The sequence below is a fragment of the Myxocyprinus asiaticus genome, chromosome 1 (assembly GCF_019703515.2).
Source record: "Myxocyprinus asiaticus isolate MX2 ecotype Aquarium Trade chromosome 1, UBuf_Myxa_2, whole genome shotgun sequence".
In the NCBI taxonomy this organism is placed as follows: Eukaryota; Metazoa; Chordata; class Actinopteri; order Cypriniformes; family Catostomidae; genus Myxocyprinus; species Myxocyprinus asiaticus.
Window position 1 is genome coordinate 16503410 of NC_059344.1, and position 25713 is coordinate 16529122.

The 25713-nt window shown below is 38.1% G+C and overlaps 1 protein-coding gene across 2 annotated transcripts in view; it reads right to left on the reverse strand.

Moving 5' to 3' along the window:
- Positions 1-25713, reverse strand: part of LOC127451669 (protein AF-9-like) — a 91551-nt gene that overhangs the window by 62633 nt on the left and 3205 nt on the right. The window contains exons 1-2 of one of the 2 annotated variants that reach the window (XM_051716561.1): positions 24956-25142; positions 24321-24501 (exon numbers count right to left, since the gene is read on the reverse strand). In XM_051716561.1, the coding sequence (XP_051572521.1) occupies positions 24321-24501; positions 24956-24967 (193 nt within the window). In that variant the 5' untranslated portion in view covers positions 24968-25142. Of the gene's footprint in view, positions 1-24320; positions 24502-24955; positions 25143-25713 lie in introns of those variants that run through there. The other variant, XM_051716642.1, reaches the window with a different exon arrangement.

The following is a 25713-nucleotide window of genomic DNA, read 5'->3' on the forward strand; positions in this document are numbered from 1 at the left end:
TAGCTGGGATATGTGAAAAAGAAGAATTTCACTGTATATGTGCAAATGTATAATGTGTGATAAATAAAGAAAATTATTATAAACAATTAAAAGTAAACACTGTCATATTTCATCAACAATATATCATCTTCATCAACAGTTGATCATTAGTGATTGCTTGTCATACATTTCCGATATGGCCTAATGATTGTGAACTGCTCTGCAAAAGCAGGAAACACTCACAAGCCCCCGCGTGCTTAGAGAAAATACAACAGTGCCATGTTTTCACTTTGAAAGGACTCAGCGCATGCATTTAATCAGATCATATTCTTTAGAAGTTTGATAATCACGTTAGGTCATATCAAGATTCCTGTCTTTCCGCCCACAAATTTAAGACCTCTATAATTGATAATTAAGACTTTTGTTGTATCATTTAAGATATTTAAGACTTTTTATGACCTTAAATTTTGGAAAACTGAATTTAAGACATTTTAAGACTTTTTAAGGATCCGCGGGAACCCTGCATACCACTGATAACTAGGTAGGTGATGAGACACCTGGTGAGAAACTAGTCAACAGCTGCCTTAAATAACTATATGTTGTGAAAATGTTATGTTAATGACTGTGTTATGATGATTCAAGCTTTCAGATTTTCTGAGGCATTGTGTATCAGATAAGGATACAGAATGTTTTTGCACAAAATACACACATATTACATACAGTATATGTAGGCCTATATACTGTATGTGTCCACACACACAACGGGAACTTGTTATAGTTAGGCCAAAAACACTACGCAAATACACAAAAGTGGACAAACATTGACAACACATCGCAAGTGTGCAGTCCCAATGAACACACTTAATTCATTTTTGTGTTATCATTGTGGTTAAAAAACAAACAAAACCAAGTACAGTTATCTTCAGATGTCTATGCCATTAAACCAGATAAACAAGTAATTTACACTTATATTTATGCGTTTGGTAGATGCTTTAATCCAAAGTAACTCTCAGTGCATGTTCTTACACTTCGATTATGCTAACATTATGTTTAATAAGCTGACAACGTGTGGTCATATAAATGCATTAAACGGCATTCCTTTATCTATGTAAGGTCATAAACGGTCAAAGAATAAACCGATCGACACACCTACAGTACATTTTTGCCCATTACCCCAATTTTGAGTGGCACGTAAACACCTTAACCGGTGTTCTTACCGGCTTATCCAATGTAAGTTTTGTAAGCATGTCTTTTCATGTTTTGACGTCAAAAGTAGAGAATAACGCAATTATTTCAAATCTCATGTAAACGTGGTTTTCTTGCTTTGTCGGATTTGCATAGCTAGAAGTATTTGCATTCATGTACTGTATATTTCAGGCCAGAAGAATCTCTTTAGTCATTTCTGTACATTTACATCTTTGAAAATGCATGCAAACGTGCATTAATTGCAAAAAAATTATTTTCTTTATGAGGAACAAAAACCACTCAAAGTGTTGAAGTACAGTCAAGAGTTAAGGGTTCACACTGTCCAACAGGTTTTTAATGTCTTAAAGTTGGCTTAAGCAGAGTTTTACATTTACTTCAAAGAGAGGGCTGTCACTCAAACATGTAGTGTAAAATCGGAAACAGTAGGTTGACTTTTCTTTAGCTAAAATCGGTCTGTGTTTACTGAAATTAGAAACACTTCCCCCAGTGGCCAAAGCGGTAAGTGGCATTTGTCATATGGGCATGTGTGAGCTCCATTTTCCAGGTGTAATGTCCACGGAGGGGTGTCAAAAGTAAGTTGTAAAGCGAGTTGTTTTCAGCTGTACAGGCAGTAATACACTGAAGAACCGATTATGCGAACGCGATTACTTCCTGGTTTCACTGCCATCTCCGAACCCTGGTCTTCCACGCTGCTGACGCAACTTGCTTCTGGTCACGCCCCAGGGAAAGGTAAACATGCTTGAGCCCATGCAAACATGTCTGATAGGAGATGGCACTTGTGAGCGAGTCGGCATTACGTAGCCTATCCTAGGGTACCGGAAGCTTTGGAAACAACATGCAGACCTCCTGTGTTATCACAATAACAGATTGTGATCAGAGCTCTGCACTCATCCCCTGGCATGTGATATTCATTGCTCCCCAAAAATAATCCAAATTGCATAGTATAGACTGGAGTGCTTAACTTTGCAAAATGCTAATGAAACATGCAGTCTTATAAATGGGAGAAAGTATTTGCAATAAGACAAACCTGTTATGCTTTTTGTCTTTGAAATTACCTTGTTTAATTGCAAGATTTGAGGAGAAATGAACAGACGTCTGCCAAGCTATGAAAATTTCAATGGAAATGAATGGCAATGGAGAAGTTTGTACAAACATTCAAATGATTTATATTTACAGAGCAAGTGGCTACATAATAACTCCATGAAGCAAAAGAAATGGAAATAAAACTAAATATGCACAGACCTTGAGGTGCTTAATTTATATATCAAAACCTGACATTTATCAGTATGAACTTGCAACAACTTTGAAACTAGCCTTCACAGAAATTCACAAACCCTTAAAAAAATGCCATTTCCTGCTGCATCTATATCCATTACGTGTGTTTGGGGTATAATCTTATTTGCAGACATAATGAATCAATAAAATTCATTGTGGTCAGAGTAGTATGCTAAGGGGGCTTTCAAACTGGGCACGTTTGCTGCGGTCCGATACCGAGTGCGATTGTTCCCGGTGCCCCCCGCAGCTTTGGTCTGGTTTCACACTCACTTGATTCTAACAAACCCTGGTCCATTTGCGTTCATCTTATGTAATCACAAACACGCATGGAGAACACAACGTGACTCATCATACTTTTTTTATTTTTTTTTTATTTTGGTGCCATTATGCACAGCAGAGTGAACGTCAACTGCGTATATGTGCGCTTCATGGTTTAACATCAGATGTCCAGAGGAAGGCGGCTTGCTGCTGCTCGCAAACGCCGTTTTTTGAGGAGACAGCTGATTTCAAGGAATTCATTTGCATATTTGTTTACACTGCACGCTTACTCACGCTCGTGTCCAAGGTGAAATTATCGCCACTGTCATCTCCTATTATACCCTATATTTCTATCCTATAATAGAATTTATATATAGTATTTATAAGGTGTATAGATAGACAGATAGATGTCGTCATCGGCTAAAATGCATGCGCAGGTTACTTTACTTCCTGAACGAGTGCGCACCCGAGTCCGAGTTGCTTTCACATTCACGCGAATCGCGCTACAGTTCCATTTCAACCGAACTCAGACCACCTCCTACACGTAGTCTCAGGTTCGGTACCGCGGTGCGCTCCCCGGTCCGCATGACAGCTTTCACATTACCAATTTTTAATGGGAACCGTGCTGTGTTTCCAACTAAACTGCCAGTGTGAAAGCACCCTAACATGACAATAAACCCTTTCCAGTCAGACAGGGTAAATAAATAACAATAAAACATTTCTGCCCTTGACTACAGGACAGCACATTCCCATTTGCTTTTTAATATTCAATCAAAGCAAAGCCTTGAAATCAAGGTCTAAAGCCCAGTAATTGACCATTAGGGGCTGCACAATAGAAACACCTAATTTTTTTACCCTGCATAGTAGCCCTAAAGGCATTAACTGGGCAACAATAACAAGAACCAAACTAATGTGTTCACATCCGTTAATAGGCATCATACTATGTGATCAGTTGCAGGGTAAAATTTCAATACATCTCTCATTAAAATGCCATTTTTTTACCACCACTGAAAAAGCTCTGCCTTGACTGATTTGGACTGTTTTATTTCCTGCATATTTCCACTTTCAGCTCAATGCAGAAAGCCCTCTGCATCTTGTCAAGGCTTTGTTTCCTAAAGGTAGGCTATATTTTAGTCTGCCAGCTGAGCTGTTGTCTGCCCATCATCAGCAAGAATGTCTGTTATGCTCCTATTCTTGCTATTGTGATCCATTAGCTTTCAAGTCTCAAATAACTTATTCCTTTGAACTTTTTATTGCTTCCAGGAATCCAATTTAAAGCAAAGAGATCTATAACAGACTGTCCCTTTACACTGGTGCCGAAACACGGGAAGGAGGAGGGATGCGCCATAGTAGAGTCCTCGCCACTACAATCCACCCCAACGGAGCAGCCGCGGCCATCCACCGGGGGATGGAGAAGCCCGGCCGCCTGAGAGCGGAGGAATGGCCGCCGAACGCGAGGGGAGGAGGGGCTCCTAACCGACCGCCTGGAGTGGTCAGGGCTGATTCCAGGGGTGGAGGAGACCCCTACCAGCCTCTGGAATGCAGTGGGGTCTGAGAACGCCGACCGCAAGCGAGGAGGAACTCCTGGCCGACCGCCTGGAGCGGGAGAACCGCTGCCAGGGGCGGGGGAGACCCCTTTCGTCCACCAAAAACACGGTGGGGCGTTCCATCTGCCAGGGGCCGGAGGACTGCCTCCGATCCGCCCAGGGAGGCATGGCTGTCGTCCACGAGAGGGTGGAGAAGTGGCCGAGGACCAAGCTACGGCATATTTTTTTTTCGTCTCTCTCTCTCTCCTCTCTCTCTCCCTCTGCCGCTCTGCGTTGGCCTTTCCCTCTCTTTTTAAATATTATTTATATATATTTATTATTTATTATTATCTTAGGTTGGTACTGGCACCATTTCGGTGTGTATGTACCGTGTTTTTTTGTTATTGTTTCCCTCCCCTTGTCCCCTCCCTCATCCAGGTAGGTGGGGATGACCTGGAAGGCAAGTTGAAATTTTTCAAGTTAAAAAGACTTTAATTTTTCGCATGCATCTCGAAACACCTGTGTAGTGTTTCATTTGTTGTGCTGCATTCTGAAGAAGAGTAGCCTACTTTAAGTGACCTGTTCCACCAATAAACATGATTCCAGTTTATTATTCACCAAGCATTTTTCAGCGCTTGATAAATGATAAGACAATGTTTTTCCCTTTTGCTCCCTTTTTTCCCCTTTTTGTGAACCTGCCCGTGCAGAGCGCATATACTGGTAGTGACGGTTTGATTATTTTTGTTTGACTTTAATGAGAGATTTTATCATTTGAAGATATATGTTATTGAATATATGAATATGCTATTTAGACTCATAGCTCACTGTGCACTTTATTTGCTGCTGTTTTGAGTAGTGTTTAAGGAAATTCCATTACAATAAACATCCTTTATTTCTGCGTCTAGACTCCAGACGAAAAACTGATTAACCGTTCATGAAACCTCACGGTTAACGGAATGTTAAAAATGGTAACCCTGCACATCCCTGCTAAAAATTGGTTTTTGCTAACTGAAATTCGAAGCACTGCCCCAGTGGCAAGCGGGAAGTGTTTTGATTGTAAGGGCAAGTGTGAGCTCCAGTGTCCAGGTGAAATGCCTGCAGAAGGGCACCAAGAGTGAGTTGTAAAGCTAATTGTTTTTTGTAAAGGATGTAATACAGTGAAGAGGAATGCATTTTTTATGAACTCCCCCCAAACACCAACCCTAAACCTAACCGTCAGTGCAGTAAAAATGTAATCTTAAAAGGATAGCAGAACCTCCGAATCGTGATAGTCACGGATTATGGGAATGCAATTACTCCCTGGTTTCAACATGGGACGAGAACCTGGGTCTACCATGCTGCTGAGGCAACATGCTTCCGTTGCACCACAGAAGAAGGTAAACCAGCATAGGTTGACCAAGGCCCCCTCATTTACAAGTCAGGTCCCCTATATATCTGATTGCTTAAAATAAAAAATAAAATGTGCACTTGATCTAAAAATGTACATTTCAAATGCACTGCAACTCGCACCGGCTCAACTTAGTTCTTTGTACCACAATGAAAGTAGCAGACATGTTAGCACATTTTTTGGCACTGTGAACTCTTTGCACACTTTCATAACTGGTGTGCACAGACATGCAAGATTCATGGAGATCCAGAAAGAGCTTGATCCTCACCGAAAGTATATTGAACCAGAATGATCTACCAATACAAGGTGGAGCTCCAAATCTGGCTCCATCAGCAAAGTGTTGACATTATTTGATGTCATTTTAGAAATGCTTGTGGAGTCCTCTGAAACAAGTGGCCAAATGAAACGAAGTTGATTCACTCCTGCAATAAAATCCAAAGAAATTTGTGTTTTTGTTGGTGACGTTTGGGAAATTATTTGAGGCCAGGGATGTTGCTACTAAGGCTTTACAGAGTACCACACTATCTGTTACAGACTGCCTATCATTGATCATAGGTATAAGAGACATTAAAGGGATATTTCACAAAAAAGGAAAATTCTCTCATAATTTACTCACTTTCATGCCTTCCCAGATGTATGACTTTTTTCCTCTGCCAAACACAAATGAAGATTTTTAGAAGAATATCTCAGCTCTGTTGGTGCATACAATGCAAGTGAACGGTGGCCAGAACTCTGAAGATCCAAATATCATGTAAAGGCATCAAAAAGTAATCCATACGACTCGAGTGGTTTAATCAATATCTTCTGAAGTGATCCAAACAGTTTTGGATGAGAACAAACCAAAATATAACTCCTTTTTCACTGTACATCTTGCCATTGCAGTCTCTAGGCACAATCATGATTTCAAGCTCGATGACACTTCCTAGTGCTTGACGCATGCGTAGAGCGCTAGATGGTGCTAAGAAGTATAATCAAGCTTGAAATCATGATCTCAAAAGGAGACTGTTGTCAAGATTTATTGTGAAAAAAGAATTACATTTTGGTCTGTTCTCACTCAAAACAGATTAGATCGCTCCAGAAGACATTGATTAAACCACTGCAGTCGTATGGATTACTTTTATGATGCCTTCATGTGATATTTGGACCTTCAGACTTTTGACCACCATTCACTTTCATTATATGGAACTACTGAGTAGAAATCTTCTTCTAAAAATCTTTGTTTGTGTTCAGCAGAAGAAACAAAGTCATACACATTTTGGATGACATGAGGGTGAGTAAATGAAAGAATTTTCATTTTTTGGTAAACTATCCCTCTAATGTACAGTTCTGAGGTAATGTGCAAAATGATTTTGACAAAGTTTCAAAGTTGACAGATGAACTGATGGAAAATAATTCCTTTTCCCACTGGGATGTCACCAGCAGTGAGAAAGCTACCAGCCAGACTTAAAGAGTCAGTAGTTTCGTCTAGTTTGGGCTAATACACAGCTGTAAAAGTCAACGCTGTCCTCAAACAGCTATGGGTTGATATTTTAGACAGACAAATCACTGAACTGTGTACACACTTACAGGAGGAGCTGCATGTTTGCCCGGTTCTGATCCTTTTGTAAATGGAGAGTTAATAAGGATGCCGTGTGAACACTACAGTGTTTCAGCTGAACTTGAACAATGCATTTACTTTCAACTTCTACATTGGAAAATGGAAGATGGTCACTGTTTCTCTTCTCTCATGGAAGTTTTGGACACCTGCCCTGCTAATGTATTCCCACCCTAAAAAAGACAACCTATAGATTTTACGGGAGGGGGGGCGGTGGGTCGCTGTCATTTTCTGCATATCGCGGCGCCGTATTGTGGCCCGTTCTGCATAATGCGGCGGCACATTTCAGCCCATTTTGCGGCCGGCCCACCGGTTTTGCACCGGTTCTCCCAATGGCCGGTCCGCCCCTGTTTACCCCTATACGTGAGGGCAAAAGTGCACGCTGGGCTGCTCGGGTGAGAGACTGGTGGTGTCCCATCCTGCTCTCGCGCTGCAGCCAGTGGATGCGCAGCATGGTTTAATCCTGATGGCTAGTCCATCCTTGTATCCCAGTCCAACAGTGGCAGAACAATGATTCCTTCATTGTTGATATAAAACACATCTGAGCCTCAGTGAGACGCTGGCAACTTTACGTGATTTTTTAACAGCAGGACCAACATAAGTAGAATGCATGGAAAATAACACGCTAAACATGCATTAAAATAGTCATGTCTTTAGTATCTAAACAGAAATGCACTTTTCTACTTTATCACATAAACCAAGTCGTCTGTCAATATTTCTGGCCTCACTCGAATTAAATTCCAAAAGGCGGCAAAACCTGCAGCATCAGAAATATTCCGATTCAAAATGTGCAACACACGATAAAGTAAATCTTGGTCACACTTTAATTACAAAACAACACATTTAATATTACTTTATCACATGATAAAGGATTTAATTCAGCCCTTTGTAAAATGTTCCTGAGCTGGCAGCTGGACCTTATATGAACTTGTAAAGCCTTGTCACTGGGATGAAACCGATATAAAACCTGCATGCAATTTCAATTTCCTTTCAATTTGCCAAGTATAATACCAAAAACACAAAGAAAAACAAAACAATAAAAACAAATATATCTTACCTTGAAGTTTGTTTCCAAATAACATTTGTTTGTCGATCCTGCTGGATGTCCATTATTTCTGTCACCGGCTGTGTCTCTCATCGATAGCGCATTTGCACATGCGAACGTGAATGAAATTTATTTTAATAGATTTATGAGACTTTTGTATTTGGTAGTTTTAAATTTATTTATTAGAGGACATAAAATTTAAGCAATGTGTAGAAATAGTAATTAACATCCCCCAAAATCTTTTTTTTTTTCAGTGCAAACATGAGTAGACTGTTAACGATAATTATTACATTGCCTATGACTTCATGTAGTGTAGAAAGGCTTTTCAACCGTAGGCAAAATCAAATCAGCCCTAACATCATCAATAACAGCTTTGCGTTTAAATAACATCTCGCTGCTGTCAATCGAATGAGAATTGGTGGATTCTCTGGACTATGATGACATCATCTACTTTTTTAATAATCGCCCTCGAAGACTCCACCTCGTCATGTAAAAGGTAAGCCTGCGGTTTTAATTATAGCCACCGACCTATACTGACAGCTGTTATATACGATAGGTTACTCTCTGTTCTGCTATGACTGATGTGGTGATTTAAATGTTGTTATTTCAGGTCTCATTTTTTTATATAGCGGGTGTATCACAGACACACTATTTAATGACTGGTCTGCCCATTTTAAGACAGGACCCCCAAACAATATAATTCTGGCTACACTACTGAGGTAAACACATTTGAACCGATGCAAAAATGTCATAATGGAGCCGATGTCAGGGTACTGGAACATTCTGAAGAACCATTCCGTCTTCCCATGTAATCTTGTTCAATTGTCATAGTTCATAGTCTACAAAATAGTGCATAGCATACACTAATGCCTTCATTTCTTGTCACCTGTATACTCCAAACTATATTTTTTGTACAATTTTCTTTGTTGTATTTTATTTTACTTTACTGTTTTATTTATTTGCAGTTCCTGTGCTATACAAGTACCCTGAATGCTTAATATTGTAATCCTTTCCAGTCATACCAATGAAGCTTTGTTATATCTTGCTCTCAATCTAAGAGAGAGACAAGGAGAGAGAGATGAACACATAGTTTAGATTCTTCTAGGGTTCATCTGAATGAATGATCAATTCCCTTTAGCCGTCTTAATTCTTTGCAGGTGAAAGAATGTGTTAAACTTCTTTGAGATAAATAGGAATATTGTTACTTTGTGAAACATCAGTCTCTCATTGGCAAACTTAAAAAACGAGTTCCACTTTTGTAAAGCACATCCTCTGAGACTATTTGAAACTCTCTTAAACTTTGATCCACATAGAAGCTCCCCTCTTCTTTGTGGATCAAAGTTTCTCCCCCAGGCATGACCGCAAAGGAGGGTGGGAATGGATAGATGATAAAATCATTCAACCCACTTACCCTGCATTGATTTTATTGCACATGAAATGGTCCCTGTTAGAAGTAATTTGTAATGTAATGATGATGAACAACTTGCACATGTTTAATTAATCAAAAAACAGGACAGACTTCAAAGTAAAAAAAGACGCAGGCAATTTCATGTCTTTATATTCTTAAGACATAACATGTTTTTATGTTTTCTTGGGGGGAAAAAGGTTGAAATAAGGACACAAAAAGCTTAGATTTTAAATTTTAGATGTTAAATGACTCCATATAGCCCAGTTCACACAGAATCTCCAAGCTTTTTTAAAACAAATTATACCATGTTTAAGTGCATTCCACAGATATTCCCCCAAATCAGCACAGAAAATGTGAAGAATAGATTGCAGATTCTATCTGGGCCTGCTTAGCCTTTGAAGACTGGTCTAAAAATCAGATACAGATGCACCACAATATATTCTTATCGGTTTGACCATCTCCCACCAGTTCAATTGCCATTTTATTAAAATGGGGCTTGAAAAGCCAGACAAACTTACTGTTAATGTAAAAAAAAAATGCATGAAAACATACAGTTACAATCGAACTACATTGGGTTTTTGAGCAGACAAGCTTAGGGCTGGGTGATAAAACGATCTCGATATTTATCGTGATAAAAAATCCACAATATCAATGATAAGCTTTTGAGTAATTTTCAATATTTGAAAGATATTTGAGATGTTTTCCATCTAGACGATCAGGTGCGTGTCGCTTAAAATGCAAGTAGTTTGGCTTTCTCAGACTGTATGAAGTTGCGTTAGCTGCCTTGCTAATGATTAGGCAATTCCAGTCACTGCGGTCGGGGTCCAGACCCCGGATTGATTCCATCTGGACCACAACACTTCATTACGATGATTGCACCCTCTCATCGTCTCTAGTAAGAAGCGCGACAAAACAACAGTGCTGTGTACACCAGTTCTGATCTTTCTGCGCTGTATTCTTAAATAGTTTTCTCTAGCACCGAACACGCTTCATTTATGCCTTGTCCCACTCCACACGTGTTGCCTCTTTTCCCCGCATGTGAGTAGACATGAGGCACCGCATAATTTAACGTGGTTCCAGAGCGCCTTTAGACTATAAAGTTTATTCCTTCTAAATTTAGCTTTATTAATCAGCATGTTTCAAGCCTTTAATACCAAACAAATACATTTCTGTTCTAATATTGTGAAAATTAATCAGATGTCATCACCTCTGGCATGGATGACAAGGAAAGACAATAAAATTACCAGTTGGTAGCGCTAGTCTTTCTCACTTGAAAATATAAAAATGGTTCATTCAGACTTTTACATTTTCTACATTTTCTCTCAGGGGATACCCCAGAACCCCCATACAGTATCATTCCTCAGTCACAAGGGCTTCTATGCCCCCATACTTGGGAATCTGAATGTAAAGAAATATAAAAATATATAATTTGAATGTAAAAATATTCAAACAAATACTGGACTGATGTCATTATGCTTCAAAATGAACAGATGGTCTTTGAACATTCATATCCAACTGCACTCGATTGATAAACTATATAAAATATTTTATTTTCATTGAAAATACCTCAGACCCAGTCTCTGGGCCCCCAGTGCAGTTTTAAAGAGACTATTTTAACTGTTTAGGATTTAATATTTTTCCTCTTTTCTTCTGCCAACTTGGAAATTCAAAAAAAAAAAAGTGCAGTGTGCAAATGTGAATGTATATCGTGATAAATATCGAACGATATGAAAAAGAATATCGTGATATTATTTTTGACCATATCACCCAGCCCTAACCAAGCTACAGTCTTCCCCTGTCTGTCATTATAAAAACCTATGATTTTAGAAGGGTAAGAGGAAACAACTAAAAATCTTGAAGTGCAGAGTTCCTGTAAATGTGTTTTTATGCCAAACTCTGAATGTGTAGAATTTATGTAGTAAATGTAATTTAAGTAGTAAATGGTTTTCCCATCACATGTTTTTAGGTCAGCTTAAGCTACTTGCTTTCTGCCAAGTGGACAATGACCACAGCAGGATTCCCCTTGAGTGAGAAAAGAGGATTGTGGGTCAGATTTCAGTATGACATCCCTGCCAGCAGTTACAAACTAAAGTCTCCTTATTCTAGAAAACCAACAAAACATTTTAAGCTTCCTAATGTTGCTCAAAAGTATTCACTACAATTGATTTTGAAGCCATATGAAGAATTTGCATAATTTGTTACGATTTCAGAGATAGCAGAATGGAAAGTGAAAATCGATCCTATGTTTACACAGTTGCACATGGCCACAGTGACCAATTCAAAACTATGGCCTTGCCAAATGTTCATTGAGTCATTTTTGATGAGAAAACGGGCATAAATCACAGCCCATGACCTAGTTAAGTGGTGCTCGGAATCTTTTCTAAATTCAACTTTGCTTAAAAAATAAATAAAAATAAATTAAATTAAATACAAATTATATGGTTTGTGGCACCTGAGATTTCACTAAACTACTTAACTTGCATCCTCAAGAAAGTAAAAAAGTATTACATGTGCTCTTGTTTGCATTCTGGCAAGAAAGTAAACTCCGTCTTACAGAAGTTGAGTACAAACAAAGCCAAATGCTTTATGGCATGCATGCATACAAGTCAAAGGAGTGAATGAATTGGCAACAGACAGCCCTTATAAACCATGCTTCAATAAACCACTTCCTCCTCTCCCCTTCACCCACTTTGGCTCACCAAACCGGGGGAAAATCAGCATTTATGGCCCAGTTCCTGTTTTGGACCGCTGCTCACAATCCAACCCCCCCCATCCATTCTGTCTCTCCCTCCCCCTGTCCTCCATCCCTCCCTCTTCCGCTCCTTTCATGCCAGCAGAGGAGGCAGTCTGGAGTTTCATGTCTGCAGAGCCCTTTGTGCATCACCTAAACAAGAAGGTATAATTTCGGCTGCGTTGTAAAACAATTACAGTGCTGTTTATACAACTTTGTTGTGGATGTGGGTGTCTAATTTTTTTGTTGCTGAGTTTTCAAACTACTGCCTGCCTTACGCTTTTTCAATGAGCAGGGAGATCTTCTATTTTGAACATTTTAAAACTGTACAAAAAGGATAGCTGCTGTAAAACGGTCATATTTCAATAAATAAATAAAACGGCCTTATATGGCCAGACTATGGCTATGCCCTTCCCAAAGTTTTGTAAATGTAGCAAACATCAACCTATTTTAAGATGAAAAGAATTAGTGTGAATGTAGCCTATTATTGGACTCCATTTCACGCTGGGAGTCCTGATCAACCTGAAGAGGTTTATTTTGCAATTATGATTGGAGATTTTATATTATGCTGCTTATTACACCACTACTTACCAAATAAATAAGTACATGGACATAAAATATACTTGAAAGAGTTGAATTAGTTGAGATAATTTTATTATATGAGGAGACTATGGAGTGATACAAGAGAAGTGAAACTATGTAGGTTACCTGGGACAACGGTCAATTATACTGCCCTATAAAAGGCAAAAGCACAGTAACTATGCCAACATTAGCCATGTTTCCATCCAAGTTACAAATTTAAGGGGATGGTTCACCCAAAAATTAAAATTCTCTCATAATTTACTCACCCTCATACCATCCCAGATGTGTATGACTTTCTTTCTTCTGAAGAACACAAATTATGATTTTTTGAAGAATTTCTCAGCTGTTTTTGTCCATACAATGCAAGTGAATGGGTGCCAAAATGTTTATGCTCCAAGAACTACATAAAGGCATCATAAAAGTAATCCACACAACTCCAGTGTTTTAACTATATTCCTAGATTAAGTCTATAGGAATATATTAGGTAAATGTGTTTCCATCATAGTTTATGCACACGTCTTCTTTCATCCACTTCAAGGATGCGCATAGCCTAGGTTTTTTTATGCGCATCTTGATGTCCCTAAATTCACACATAAAAATAAGTGGATGGAAACCCAGCTATTGAAACCTCAAAGTTTTTTTGATTGTTCATCTTAATGTAGATTATAAAGAGTTTCACTATGTTTCTCTAAATAGGAGCATAGCTGAACTGAACCCATTTGTCATTGAACAGATCATTTTGTCAAAGTGTGTAGTAACTGTGTTTTGCTTTTGCAGGGCAGTATGCAGTTAGGCAGTCATTACAAAAAATATCTGAACACAGCATGCCACAATTAACCAATCAATATCAAGTATTCAAGAGAGCCGTGAAATAATTGGAGGTTAATTGCTTTATAAACAACGGCTTGTTTTTTCACAATGTGCATGCAACATATTCAGGCTGGTGAATTTTTACAAGCCACAAACAGGTGACATGTTAAACGGGTCAAAGTATGAGCTGCCAGCAGCCATGCCTTCATAGTTTAATGATATGTGCATGGTTAAAAGATCACTCCTTCGCAGGGAAGATATTTGACAGTCAGGCATGATGGGAAAGAGAAATGTGTGACAGCAGTCGCACTCCCAATTGGCAGAATGTATTCCACAAGTAGGGGGAGAAATATCATGCAATCCAGCCAAAGAGACCCAATTATTTTAGCTGTGTGTGCGTGTATGTGTGCAAGTGTGCATGAGTGCGCTCCTGAACAGAAAAATGACAAGACTGCAAGATGCTCACAGCTCACCATGCCAGAAATAAAATCACAGTTAATGACTCCCCCTAAAATGTACAATCATTTCAAAGATTACATTATAAGGAGGCAACCACGCATGGAGATATATTCAGAAAATGAAGATAAGATTCATTGCTCATATTGTAATTGGAAATCTGTTAAATGTAATGTGCACAGAGGCAGCGGTGCTTCCCATACCGACCCATAAATCTTTTTTCAACAAACTGAAGCAGACTGAGCAGTTCACAGAGAAACAACCAGAGAGTTACATAACTTAAGCAATTAACCTTGAGATGAAAAGATGGCATCTGGCATTAACACTTTAGGGACACAAAACCATCCATCAACAGTAGTGATGCAATGGACAGGCCGATATTTGCCCATTTTGAGATTATCAGCATTGGCCAATAAATGGGCCCTTTAATTGGGCAGTGGTGGCTTGGCTTGGTTCAGTTTGGTTGGGGCAGTGGTGGCTCAGCGGTTAAGGGTCTGGGTTACTGACCAGAAGGTTAGGGGTTCAAGCCCCAGCACCACCAAGATGCCACTGTTGGGCCCATGAGCAAGGCCCTTGACCCTATCTGCTCCAGGGGCACTGTATCATACACTCTGACCCCAGCTTAGCTGGGATATGTGAAAAAAAGAAAGAATTTCACTGTATATGTGCAAATGTGTGACAAAAAATTAAATAAAAATAAAGGCTTCTTAATTTGTGTGAATTTTGAGTAAATATTGGGTTAGCCTATGTATATCACAAACAGAGTGAATTCAGATAAAGTGGTATAAATGCTTTTAATGATTTAAAGTAATTTTTTACTATCAATCTCGACTTTCACATTCTTCTTTTGTTTTTGGCAATTCGCATTCTTCGTGCATATTGCCACCTAATGGGCAGGGAGGAGAATTTATGGTAAAAAAATTATTAATTTAATACATTAAATATTGATCTGTGTCTCTGCTTCTTCACTTCTGAAGATATAGATTTAACCACTGTTTTTTTGAGCTTCCAAATTTTGGTACCCATTCACTTGCATTGTATGGACCTTCAGAGCTAAGATATTTTTCTAAAAATCTTCATTTGTGTTCTACAGAAGAAAGAAAGTCATACACATCTGGGATGACATGAGGGTGGGTAAATGATGAGAGAATTTTCATTTTTGGGTGAACTATTCCTTTAAGCTTAATCATCCTTCTATTACTAAAAATCAGCCTAATCCTTAACCGGAATTGATATTGATATTGGTGTAACCATTTGGATCATATTTTTTAATTATCAGAAATAGTCCCACTTTACCTGTATTCACCCTGCATTTTGTCCACCCCCTTCACTAGTTAATGGTATCTGCATCAGCCATTGAAAAGTCCACATCAATCAACCACTAATGAGCAGATTTATCCATATGTGGCTACAAGAAAGCGGTTTCACACATTTTCACAATTAAGTTTATCATCATCGCCATCACATATGCTAAATTTTACATGATTTTGCAAGTTAAACATGCAGGTTTTAGAGACTGTACTCTGTCGATCTGAGACAAGAGGCACTCCCCCAAATTTCGCCTCCACATCTACAATTTTATAAATCATACTTTCTGTCAGAATCAAATTCCTACGCTCCTCAATTCCACTCCGTGGGAAGTCAGTTCATGTCCCTCACAAGGATGGATCACTTCCCGTTGTGGGGGAACGAGATCTGGCAAGCACACAGAAGAAAAGGGGCAGAAAAAAAGGCAGCCCCTACTGACATCTAAGCCATACTTTGCCTGAGGAGGGCTTATACTCGGTGGTTTCCTGTGCATGTGCAAGATAAGACACTGACATAACTTCAACTTCTGATCAGCTAAGTCAATGAGCAAGGCTCAAAGTTAAAAGGCTTACAGATCTGACTACAGAGGTCTCAGGCAAAGATGCCCACAGACAAACATGCTGACCTGATCATTATGGGACCACAAAAAGGGGAGAACATTAAAAGGAAGCAAGGGCACTAAACATAGTCAACATCTTTTGGAAAACATGTTTGAAAAGGAATGATCTTACCCTGTTTTCAGAAAACTTTTAATAGTGGTTTTGTTAAGGAAAGCATCTCTATTACTATTGCTCATACTTGGGTTTAGGGATGAACCAACCCTAATCCTTAGTATTAAAGGAATGTTCCAGGTTTAATATGCAACCTAGTCTAATAGAATGAACGTTATTAAAACAAAATTTTTGCAAAGTGACTTATGTGCTGCATTCTGTGTTTCGCCGCATTTTTGTTATGATAACAAAACACTTTTATTATAACGCATCATTTGAAAAACAATACATTTTAATGCTTGTATTACAGACCCACCTACATTTACACATTTATTCCAACGTGATTAGCTTCTTCGGTAGCTCACCTCATAGAGTGTTGGACTTTGGACTATGAATGAGCCCTGCTCATAAAACAATAATGAACTCTCCTTCAAAGTACAGCCTATTCTCTGCTCCAAATTGGGTGTTGGGTTTATATATGGCAAAGACTAGTACTATTTTCTTCATAATATATCACCTTGAGTGCAAAGATGAAGTGGTATGGAATTACTGCTGTAAAAGGGAAGAAGCTATTTTAAGATCTTTCCACCTATCGAACGCAAACGTACTGCCAAGGCAAGCAAATTCAGAGGCATATTGGCATGGTCCATTGATGTAATGACACAATTACATTTTATCACCCTTTCTTTTATCCTCTCAGTAACAAAAGGCAGAATATATTCTGCTGTGTAAATATTAAAATACTTTACAGACATAATTCGGACTGTAGTCACTCTGTGTGGGCAGACGTTTCCTCTGGTATACGTCTGAATGGGATGCTTAATTGACCTTGGATTGTCAGCCAATGTGTGCCTGGTTGTGGGTGACAGCTTTGAAACACCAAACCTTTCCACTGCTAAATTGTAAGTAGCCACTTGTCACAAGCAAAAAGCCAGAAATCTTTATATTAGGGTGTATTTTTCAAAGCTGGCATACATGTAGATGGGTGCAGGTGAAATGAATGTTCAAGTTCCACTCCATTTATTTTGGGTTTGTTACCCCCCTCATTCCTCTGCTAGCCCAAAATATCAGGTTTCCAAGGCTACACAGCATGGCTGCTAATCATGGTTTTCTCTCTCTCTTTGTCCCAGCCAAACATGTTTTCACCTTTGTCTACATGTCAAGGTAGCTATGATTTCTGAAACTGGGAAACATCTTATGCCATATCCACAAAAGCACCTAAAATGAAATGGAACCTCCTCACCTCACGAGACTTTATGTCCAGCGGCATAAACAGCAACAAAAGTGGAAACAGTGAGAAAGGCATACAGTATGAGAAAGCAAGTAACCCTTTCTAAGTGAGACAGAGAGGCAACATGTGTAATCTTCAACAGCTGTGAGAAGGGTAATATCAATACTACCAAGGCTTCAAAAAAAGAGAGGAAAGGGACTTGCTGCTACAGAACACACCCTCTAGAGGAAAGAGTTTTGGAGAACTGTGTGTTTGTGTGTGAGCAGCTGTTCCTTTTGGGGCAGTATGGGAGACTGTTGGTATTAAACTGTCAAACACAAGCCTATCTGTGCACAAGGTTTCCCTCTAACTGCCCCACAGCTCGTCTCGACACTGGCTAGCACTGATCAAAGCCCTGACGAGGGAGGGCAGGGGAAGAAGGGGGTGGCGTAGCCTCCTGGGACCCCATATAATAAGCCTGACTGTTTACCTTACAAGCGCACTATAAATTCTGCCTGAGACCAAGTCTAAGAAAGCAGGTTTTCTGTATTCATCCCCTCTACGGAGAGTACTGTTGTGAATTATCTGCGGAGTATGCAGAAGGCCACATGGGGTGTTTACTGAAGTCTAGTTTTCACAGCTTTGAATAAAGAACACTTTATTAGCATTATTTTAATCAATGCTTTGATTTACACAATGTAATAGAGGTAGACAATATATCGGTTGCTACAAAAAGCAACTATCGGCTATTGTCAAAAATCTACAACCCCAATTCCAAAAAAGATGGGACAGTATGATAATAAAAACAAAAAGGAGTGATTTGTAAATTATATTAAACCTTTTAGAGGTCGAACGATAGTGGATTTTTCCGATACCGATAACTAAGTTGGGCAGTACCTGCCGATAACCGATTAATCAACCGATAGTTTTTAAAATTGATACTGAATGAAAAAGTAACAAAGTAAAATAGTGCTGAACTTTATTACAAAAATAAACAGTACTGACTGAACCATGAAAATGTATCGTACTTTTTTAAATGAAATAAATATATAAATATTAATATATATGAACCAATATTAAAATTTTAAAGTCAGATGATTTTTAAATTGACGTTGCTTCCTCAGTCCACAAGAGGGTGCAATAGATACATAAACCTTTTAGCACTGTTGTATTATTGCATAGAACATTTCTATCCTGGCTGTTAAAAAAAAGAGCATGCCATTTTCAACTAATGTGCATAAAATAAATAAAAGGTTTTAGATGATACATATTCTCAAATGTTAAGTCAAATGTATGATGGGGTGGAACGCTTCAATAGACAGTTCACATGGTGTTACACTTGTACTGATTCCTACTACTCCAGACTCAAGCTTCATAATAACAGCAAAATACCACATTGTTTTTTATTCAGTACAGCTGTATGTAGAGTAGCAATATTCACAGATAGCAGTGGTATTCGGCTGAACTCGGTGGTGGAGCGGCTCAGACTATGAGCCCAGGCCAGGGGCTGTTCAAACAGGAAGAACACAACAGACTGGAACCGAACGAGAGAATCTCGAGACACACATTTCCAAGTTGAACATCTTTCTTGACAAAGAATTTAAACAACTCATTGCTTAATCTGAGAAACGCTTATAAGAGAGCAATACACAATGGCCAAAGTCCTCCACCAACTGTAAGGGGCTGTTCACACCGAACGCTTTTGCAACCATCCATTTGTTTTTCTATGTAAACGTGCTAGACGAACGTCTTTATTTCGCTTTGTTTTTGTTTATTCAGCATCTCGTGCAGGGGCGCTGTTTTTTAGATGATGTGTCAAATTAAAAGAATTTTAAAAGCATATTGAGACACCTGTTTTCTGTTAAACTGTATTTGTTGCGCTGTGTCTAGCCTTTTTTAGCACAAGAATGTGATCAATCTGAAGTCATCGTATTACAATGGGGATAATTTTTTTTATTGAAATCAGATGCGTTTCTGATTTGTTTATACGTTTCTTTCGGCTGCATGAAAATATTAATTTGCTTTCTCACGTCACTAGCTTTAAATATGCAACTTAGCTGGCTAACGAATGCATAAACTTGCTGGTTATAAACTAATGCATATAGATGGTAATAGATGGTAACAATCATGACATTTAAACATTTGGGTAGGACACATTTCCACTCTTCTACTTTCCATCAAGATGAGACCGAGCCCAGAGAAGTCGGCAGCGCTTCTGGACAGTGTTGATGTAGGGCTTCTGCTTTGCATAATAAAGTCTTAACTTGCATCTGTGGATGCAGCGGTGAATGGTGTTGACTAACAAAGGTTTATTAAAGTAATCCCAAGCCCATGTTCATGATATCCATTACAGATGAATGATGTTTTTTAAGACAGTGATATCTGAGGGATCAGAGATCACGCGCATACAGAAGTGGTTTTCGTCTTGCCCTTTACGCAGCAGATTCCTTGAAACTTTTAACTATATTGTGCACTGTAGAGGGTGAAATGCCCAAAATCCTTCCAATTTGTCTTTGGGGAAAAATGTTCTCAAAGTGCTGGATTATTTGCTGAAGCATCTGTTGGCAAATTGACAAGTCTCAGATGGTCCTTGCTCTTGAAGGACTAGGCTGTTTTTGGAGGCTCCATATATACTATGACACAATTGCCTCACCTGTTTAACATCACCTTGTTATTTTAACTCGTCAAATTGTTATTAGTCTTAAATTGCCCCTGTCTCATCTGATTTGAAATTACTATACATTTTCAAAAAAAAAAAAAAAAATAAAACAACAATAATTCACAAGGTAAAACATCTTATGTTTAGTTGTGTTGCTTTCAATATAGCAAAGGGTGAATATAATTTACAAATCACTCCATTTAGTTTTTATTAGCATTTTTCATACTGTCCCAACTTTTTCAGAATTGGGGTTGTATGCCGATAGCTGCCGATATTTCATTTTGCACTTTCACTTCAATGCATATTTTGATAATTTTGATTAGATAATCAAGTGTTCAAAATTGATGCGAGGGCATGCAATGAAAAATGCGAGTAAATGAAAATGTGCTCAGTCAGCATATACATTGTATCTCCTACTTCATATCTTGTAAATAACAATAAAACTAAATCCTCATTAAACCTCATCTGGTGAATATGTAGGCTATAAAAAGCTTCATTTGGTCAATGCTTGATATAGAGCATTGTAATGGGGCCAGGTCTTCGTCATTTCAAAATAAGAGTCCCCAGTGTGATTCAGGCTAGTTATACAATATGCATATATCCAGTATCTGCATTATGCACCAAATCTTCCTTTTTTTCTTGTCTTTATCTTTTATTTATTGGGATTTTGGATGCACAATAAACTGCATCTGGGACTGTATTAATTTTGTACTCTTGTAGCCTCTGTGTCTGTGCCTGTCATAGTAAGGAGAGACCAAGATATATTTTTTTAACATTCTATAAATCGACTTTAAAAACTATCGGCCGATTAATCGGTTATCCGCCTCTCACCATCTTAGTTATCGATATCAGCTAAATCCACTATTGGTTGACCTCTATGTAAACCTATAAACCTGACATTCAAATTTCAAGTGTCTTTACCATAAAGTAGGGATGTCTCAATATTGATACTGTTATCGGTATCGAGTCCGATACCGCATTCACGTACTCGTTCTCGTACACGGAAAAAGGCTTCTATACCAAAAACTGATACCATATGACGCACGAATGTCATTGTGTAAACATTCAGTGCACAAATTAAGATATATATCAGCAATATATCACTACTGTATAGTTATGTAATATTCACTGTAGTAATAATAATAATAAGATACAATTTATTATATTTAAGCAGTACCTCACATCGGTGATGCTCTGTTGTGCAGCACTTTATGTGACAAAAATAACTTCTTGTACTTTGAGGATCTACATAAAAACACTCCATATGATAGAAATAATGTAATGTTATGTTAAAAATGTAACTGTTCTATTTCCATTTGATTAAAATTTTATTGAGTCAATTTATTTAGAAACCTTTGATGATAAAACTGAATTAAACTGTTGAATAAGGAATTTAAGGAAAGAATTTATAAAAATACAAATATTTGGACTTCATTTAGGGCCATACATGTTAACACGCAGAGATGCTTCTGTTCATGAAAAAGAATCTTCCCCTTAAAATAATTCTTATAGATGGACAGAGTTTACATCTTCAATACAGTCATTAGGTCAGCTCTCTTGGTTTTGTTTATAGTTATTATAAACAACTTAGTTTAAATTTTTATATAAAAATGTTATACAGTTTGTAATTTTACAGTATTGTATTTAAAATTTGCAACATTACATTAAAAAAAAAAAAAAAAAAAAAACAGGTATCTGTATCAACGAGTACTGAAAAGGAAGTATCGGTACTTGTACTCTGTCTAAAGAAATGGTATCTGGACATCCCTATCATAAAGTATCTACATTAACTTCAGTGATTTAAACCCTCTTCCCTTAGATAATCCTGGACTGAAAGCTTTCTCAAATACATTCTAAACATTTCTTAACCAAACACTTTGAAAAAGGCAGGAGACCACAGGAAGTACTTAGACTTCTAATTTGTCACAATGCAAAAACATTTTAGGGTTCGTACCATATCTAGGGCGGTGTTTTGTAGAATCTCTAAAAGCTGGTGTCATAAGGCCAGGATTTATTAGAGTTTAAGTATCCCCCCTGTTGCTTTCACATTTTTTTCCCTGCAGGCCCTGTGAGACATTTGTCAGAGAAAAGGGAGAGGGGCTATAAGTTCAAGCAAATCTACATTTGGTTTACTTCCTGTCATCATAGACCTTTAGAGCATGTTTCGAGGAGCTTCCAAATTAGGACCAGCCCTTGAATTACAGTCCGTTTTTAATGTTTTGAGAAAATAAATATAGCGGTGGAGATTTTCACCACATAGTCACCACACACATACAGCTGGTGAGCAAACATCCCCTTTAGATCTTACATAAACACAAAAAACTCATTTATTTCTGTGGGATAAATCAAACCTGTGGCAGTGAATGTGGTATGAGCCCCATTAACCCAAAGGAATTAGGAAAATATTAGCATATTTTAACTTATTTGAGCCATGCATCTTAAGATGTCCTCAGAAGCACAACAAACACAAGTTCTTCAGTGCAATTTTCCAATCTTTGCTGCAATAAAACAATCACAGTCTAAAATGCTTGACATAAATAAATGGTTGCATTACTACTTTTTTAGTTATAGACTACAGTTCTGTTTTGCAAGAATGCACAGAATTTTGTGTGTGTGTGTAAGTTATTGTTGACATGACCACTCAAAATAAAAGAAGAAGAAAAAAAAAAAAACTCTTTGTCTGAACTTGATTCAGTCATGGACGGTGGTTCCACATGTTTGAAATTAGTTTTCTCTAATTAATATTTCAATGTCAAATCAACTTAAATACTTCAAGTAGAGGAAACCTAATTGAATTGAGTGAACCCAACTAAATTAGACATGTTAAATAAACTCAAAGCAGTGATCTGACATTTGACACCGAAGCTTCGAAGCTTGTGTCGAAAAAGCAACACATTTCATATTGAAGCACAGTATCGGAGATTGATTCGTTTAGGAAAAAACACGTGGTCTTCGACGCCCAAAGTTTTATTCAGCTGGAAATCACGTGACTGCTGCTTCGGTATGTGGTTCAAAACAAGCACAAATCCCAGTACAAGTTTGAGCCAATTACAGTCACATAAGGACATTTCACTACCCTGTTTGTTACTAAGCCAAAAGCAAACTTATTTTCCAATCTATATGTTAATAATCAGTTATAACTGACCTCAAAATAAGCTCAAGCTCCACTCTTCATCATGATGGTAACCCCCAAAACTCCAACATAATAGAAACGACGTTAAATCTCAACACAACAAAACATTAAAAACAAACAAGTCTCCCCCCTAACATACATCATGCATGAAGACACATAAAATAACACTTAATTTTAACATTTACTCTCTAATTGTGTGCCATGTAAAGCATGCTGGAAATTAGAAATCCCCTGCCCATTTTTAGTAAACCAAACAAAAAATATTCATGTTGTCCCAACGCAGACAGATTAAGTAAAGCTTAAAAGAGTTTAAACAACTCATTTAATTTAAGGTCACTTGGTTACATACATTTTTTGAGTAATACGAATAATGCGCACATGTGCGCGCGATTTGCGCAAAACACGCAATAACAAAACAATAAAACGAACAAACTAAAGGAAACCACGGGCTACTGAAGGAAAAACACTTGCCCCTGTTCTCAATAAAGTGCAAATGTTCGCCTGCAACCTGAATGGAGTTTAATCCGGACACGCAAGACACCGACAGTGCGCATTTTATCCCGCACTCATAACGTCACAGCAAACCCAGCTCAAGCACACCGCTCCGGGCGGGGAGCACAAACCTCCAAATATAGATGTATATTGCGCTTCTCACGCGCTCAAGGTGGAACAACACTAACTTAAGAAGTTTTCGCGTATTGTTTAATGCGCGTTTTCATAAGTATCCTAACAAAATATAAATCAGAATAAATAATAATAATAATAATAAATAACAACCCGACATTAATCCATGTAAACAATCGAAATGCGCCTATTTTAATAGCAAAACACGTCTTATGCGCACCTTCAACAGTTAGGAAATGACAACTGACAACTTTGCGCAGTTTAAAAAAAAAAAAAAAATGTTATGCAGTTTCTTATGCATCAACCTTTTGTTGCCCAGGTGCGTTCATGAAAGGATCACACATCATTCCAGTTCTTCTATTCAGTTGAATCCACAATGACCCATACTAACAAATCACTTCAAATAAATCTTCACCTACCTCTTTTTGGTCTTGGGAAACTTTCGTGTAGATGAAACACGACTTTGTCCACAAAGTGCTGAATGTTGCTGTGTTCGGGTCCGCGAACAAACACCATCCAGTCGTGCGTAAAACCTTCCACAGTGGGTTTCTTTCGGACCTGGGCACGATGACCGAGTTCCAGTTTCACCTGAACGGCACCCTAAAACCCAAATATTCACTTTATAGTAACAAGCAACATTTAACCGGACTACTTGCGCTTTACAACCTTAAAAAGCACTCTGTCGCCGAACAAATGCAAAGCAAAATATTATAGCTAAGAAAATAAATGCAATGGTAGAATCACAAGTTAGTAGCTTGTTCATCCTTGTTTTATCAAACGGATCATTTCTGTGCATTCTTAAAGATTTCTGCGTCTTTGTTATTGGATGCACTCCTTTTGTTTTGAATCTTTCAAGCGCATCACTTTTGAAGACATGCACAAATGCACTGGAAACGCGCGACTCCACTAGTTCTACTGTACTTCAGTATCCCGATGGAAATATGGCTGGAAAACCCTCATATGCGTCTAATCGCCTTTCCAAACCAGACGAAACGAGCACAGGCACCGGAGACCCAAAACATTGCACCGATTTAGCAGGTAAAGCCCTACTCACCGAACTGGCCATTGTTGAGGCCACGGGATAATGCTATTTCATGGAGAATTTGGTTTAAATAAGGACACCGAGGACTGTGGACGCCCGATGGCGGACATAGTCTTTCAATTGAGCTCTCTGTGCGAGTTTTCAAAGGGTAAGGAGTAAAGTGAGACGCATGCGCCTGAGTGGCAGCGCGTGCATTCCAGTCGCAGTCGGTGCGCTCCACGAGACGAGCCTATGGCAGCGCGAGCGAATGAAGAACCACTTTTAACCCGTGTAAAACCAAGTTTTCATTGCTCAACAACACAGTTATTTATTACTTTCATTTACAGCACTCTATTGCACATGTTAGATTTTTCTTTTCTTTTTTTTTTTTTTTTTTAATGGAGTAAGTGCGTTGCTATTTATTTTTTTTCTGTATTGTGTTAGCTCCTTGACTCTATTGTTTAAATTTCTATAAATTTTCTCTGTATTTTTCCTGATTAGTGTGACACTGAAATCCCCCTCCCCAGTCTATTTTTGTGTGTAACTGAAATGACTGACTGTTGTGATTTTCCTATAAATTCAATAAATAAAATTATTATATAATAGCCTAATATTTAGGCTAAATAAAATATTTAAATGACATTTTTAAAACAACAGTAAACTACCTTTAAACAAACTGCATGTAAATATATAATGTACATATTTATAATAAATCGTTAAATAAAAAAAGAAGAAAAAAAACTTCTTTTGACCAGGTCAAAGAATGTAAGAAAAGAGTGATACATCAGTAC